Genomic DNA, 3,437 nt, shown 5'->3' with positions numbered 1-3,437 from the left:
GTCCATGTCACTAACAAAGATGTTGAAGAGTTCAGGCCTGATTCTATCAAACTGGCATCTTCCATCATTTCACATCTCTACTCCACACTTCCTGTACTGCAGACAAGAAAATGCTGTGTGACATGAAGCTGGCAGTCCAATTTCCACCATATTTGCTTGCTTTAACGTGTGTCTGAAAAGAGATTTTTGACAAACGTCCACTGAGCCCAACTCCTCAAAAGCTAAGAAGGAGAGGAGGCTTTTTTCTGTAACCCCATGCAGGGACAATTCTAGCCTCAACACCTGGCCTTCAGCTGCCTAAACATAAGCATCTTGACTGTGTAGGAGCTAGAAGATATGAAATCAATGGAAGCTGCAGGTACTCCTCATTTTTGGAGAAGGAAAAGAAAAACAAAGGTCCTTCATATTTGAAACCTGCTTATGAATTTAAGAACATAAATTTGGACCCACATTCAACAAATTTTTGACAATCTGTTGACTGAGAACTGGGACCAGGTTGGAAAACGGGAACTGTATGGTTCACAACTTAATTGAGACAGCATGCTGCATTTCCAACATTACTCATGCTGGTTCTTTGTATCAACAGTAAAAACCTTTCCTTCACCATAAAACATACGATCAGGACACAGCCTAACTTTGGTAATAGATGTTTTTAAGTTAACTGATTTTAATCTTATGAAGTATTTGGAGATAACAATTTTAAAGATATAAAAAGTTCTGGTTTTGCTCACAGATCCGTTACTTCCTGATGACGCCAAAAGAATTGGGCCCCCTATTGAATAGCATGATCACGGTGGGAGTGTTTGCTGTATTTGCACGGTATTTCCATACCTAGTTTCATTCTAAAACAATCAAGGATGAGGTAGAAGGGGGAAAGAAGAGGGCAAAAGGCAGAACACACATTAGCACTTCTGCCTGCGTTTCTAATAGGAACACAGAAGAGGGAGCTAAAGGCCTATGAAGAGAAAGCTGCTCTTACTGCTGCTTTTTAAAGCCTGTTTTTCTTTCGGGAGGACAAACAGTAAAAGCCTTTTGCCTGCAGCAACTTCATCAACCCAAAACTTCAGTGTAGGCCTTAGCAAACAGCATCTCCTCCTTTTAGGTGGCACCAGATTACAATTTCCCAATTAAATCATAAACTCTTCCTCAGAGAATGGCATAAGCTTTCAAGCCCAGATTGCTCCTGAGAGAATGGGTGCACACAGGAGCATACAGGCTCCAGGTACCACGTCAAGCACCAAAGTCCACACCTGGGCTGCACCTGAGTGTGCAAACATGTCACAATGCAGGCTATAATATATAAATATAGAAGTATGTCAGTGTGCTATGGATTCTCCAGTACGGCACTAATCCGTACTGGTGTAAACTGGATGTACTGGGGAACACTGACAGAAGATGATTTTGTTTCATTCAAGGATAGTACACTGAGAATGGAGTAACTGTTAAGCTATTTCACCTCAAAGATTTATCAGTGGAGCTTACAGTGAAATTAGGGGTTACCCTGGTGTGATTTTAGCTGCAGGCCAACTGGGCACCCATGCTGTGCTGGAAGCCTATTAGAGTAGTTTGATCACGACAGCAGCTCTAATATATCCCAGAGATTTAAAGGAAACCCATCTGTATCAAAGAGTTGATACAGTGCAATGAAGCAGGTATTGGGATGTGAAATCCTGGAAGATGGGAGGATTAACGAGTACACATCAAAAGGTTTTTATAGAGAGCTGAAGGAGGTAACTCTTCTTGTTCCAGAAGTAAGTTTGAGACATACATTTCATCCTTCTTTCAGCGCTCTTGGGATACTGCACATGTACTACTAAAATTAAGAACTACTGAGATGTTAACAGAAGCAGTAGTACTCATTTTTGAACAGAAAAAATAAAACTGACCTGTATTAGTTTTACGTCTCCACAGTCCTTTTCTGAATAGCTACCACAAAACTCCCAACCTGAAGTGGGGAATTCTGTGTGACGTTGACATCTCCCACCTGTAACCTCACTGACTCAGTGCAGCAATGGAAAAATCAATGGGAGGAGACACTTGAACTCATATAAATTCACTCTTGGAAAAGAGGTCAGGGGACTTGACCTCAGCACATGAGGCTGCTCAAGGGGTCTGAATTTTCAATGTCTATGAACTCTAAACATGCAGGAAATCAAGAGGATGCTCTAGTGCTTCTTGGTATGGAGACAAAGTTCAGTTTCGGATTGCAATGCCACAAGCAGTTTCTCTATGAGCCACTGAAAAGTATAGACAGGTACAATACAGCTTTGCAAAATAAAACCTGAACAGGGCTCTAATCTGCTGAAGAAATAAACACATGCTGCATGAAAATGTCAAATATGGCAGATCTGATGAAACCAGCGCCTACTTTATACAACAAGCTGTAATATGATAAGAAGGCATCATTATTTTCTTTAAAACAAATTACAACTTCAGGCCTGATTTTCCCTTTAGTTATATTGTCCTGAAAAAGAACATATTCACTGAAGTTCATAAGATCATATTCATGTAATGCCGGTGAGAAAACAACCCGGCTTTCCAAACCTATGCTTCAGAAGAAAGAACCTTTTGAAAGACAAACATGAACACATACAGGTACATATCTCTATGCACATGAATAGACGCATTTCACCCACCTATTTCATCCCCTAGAGAGGAGTTCAATATCGCACCAGCAGACATAACTACGGCACAGCTCCCAAAGCCATGTGTATACAATTTGCCCAGTGGAATTTGGGGAACGTGCTTTTCCCATCCAAGAGTGGAGAAGGGAGCCTCCTTGCCATCTATTGTTTTCACATTCACCCTTTCTTTTAGCTCGCAGAATAGCTGGTCTCCTGTCAACTTGGAGTTTCGTTTTCCCTTGAACCGCACCCCATGCTTATTGGTGCTCAAATAATCTTTCATCGCCTTCTGCAGTCGAGGGTTTAGCATCTTGGAAGAGACATCCCCTTTCCAAAGCTTGTAAAGAAAGGATTTCGACATTGTGGAATATAGCCCATCCCAGTCATCAGATTCATCAAGCATCTGGCTTCTCCTGTGCTTTGTGCTCCTTCTCCTCATTCTTCTCTGATGGCTCCAGTTGTTCGGTAAAATATTTACTTTTGGATTATCCTCACTAGCTGAGATGAATTTTGCTAGCTCTTGAAGGTGGTTGTGTGACCGAGGCTGACCAGCAGCAAATAAATAATCATCATTCACTTGGTAGAAAGCACTTTTTGATTTTCTTCCTATCTGGGATGGAAAAAACTCATCTTCACTTCTAAAGGCATCTTCCAAATCAGCCCATTTCTTAACACTTCCAGTCCCCGATTTAAACGTACCTAAAAGATCTTCATTAAGAAGTACCTCATTCCCATCAATGGTTTCAGAGAATGATGGATCATGTATGGCTCCCATGATGACTCTCTGCTTGCCCTGAAGGGGCAGAAGCCTCT

At 41.4% G+C, this 3,437-nt stretch overlaps 1 protein-coding gene across 1 annotated transcript in view; it reads right to left on the bottom strand.

Moving 5' to 3' along the window:
• Window positions 1–2,628: 2,628 nt before the first annotated feature.
• Window positions 2,629–3,437, bottom strand: part of LOC104527482 (beta-galactoside alpha-2,6-sialyltransferase 2) — a 1,001-nt gene continuing 192 nt past the window's right edge. Inside the window, 1 exon segment of the mRNA XM_010171211.2 lies at window positions 2,629–3,437. This exon segment is cut by the window's right edge and continues 33 nt beyond it. Coding sequence (XP_010169513.1) covers window positions 2,629–3,437 — 809 coding nt within the window.

Source organism: Antrostomus carolinensis, unplaced genomic scaffold (assembly GCF_000700745.2).
Source record: "Antrostomus carolinensis isolate BGI_N321 unplaced genomic scaffold, ASM70074v2 scaffold14587, whole genome shotgun sequence".
Classification (NCBI taxonomy): Eukaryota; Metazoa; Chordata; class Aves; order Caprimulgiformes; family Caprimulgidae; genus Antrostomus; species Antrostomus carolinensis.
The sequence above is the reverse complement of the archived record's forward strand: the minus strand, read 5'-3'. Positions and strand labels throughout refer to the sequence as shown.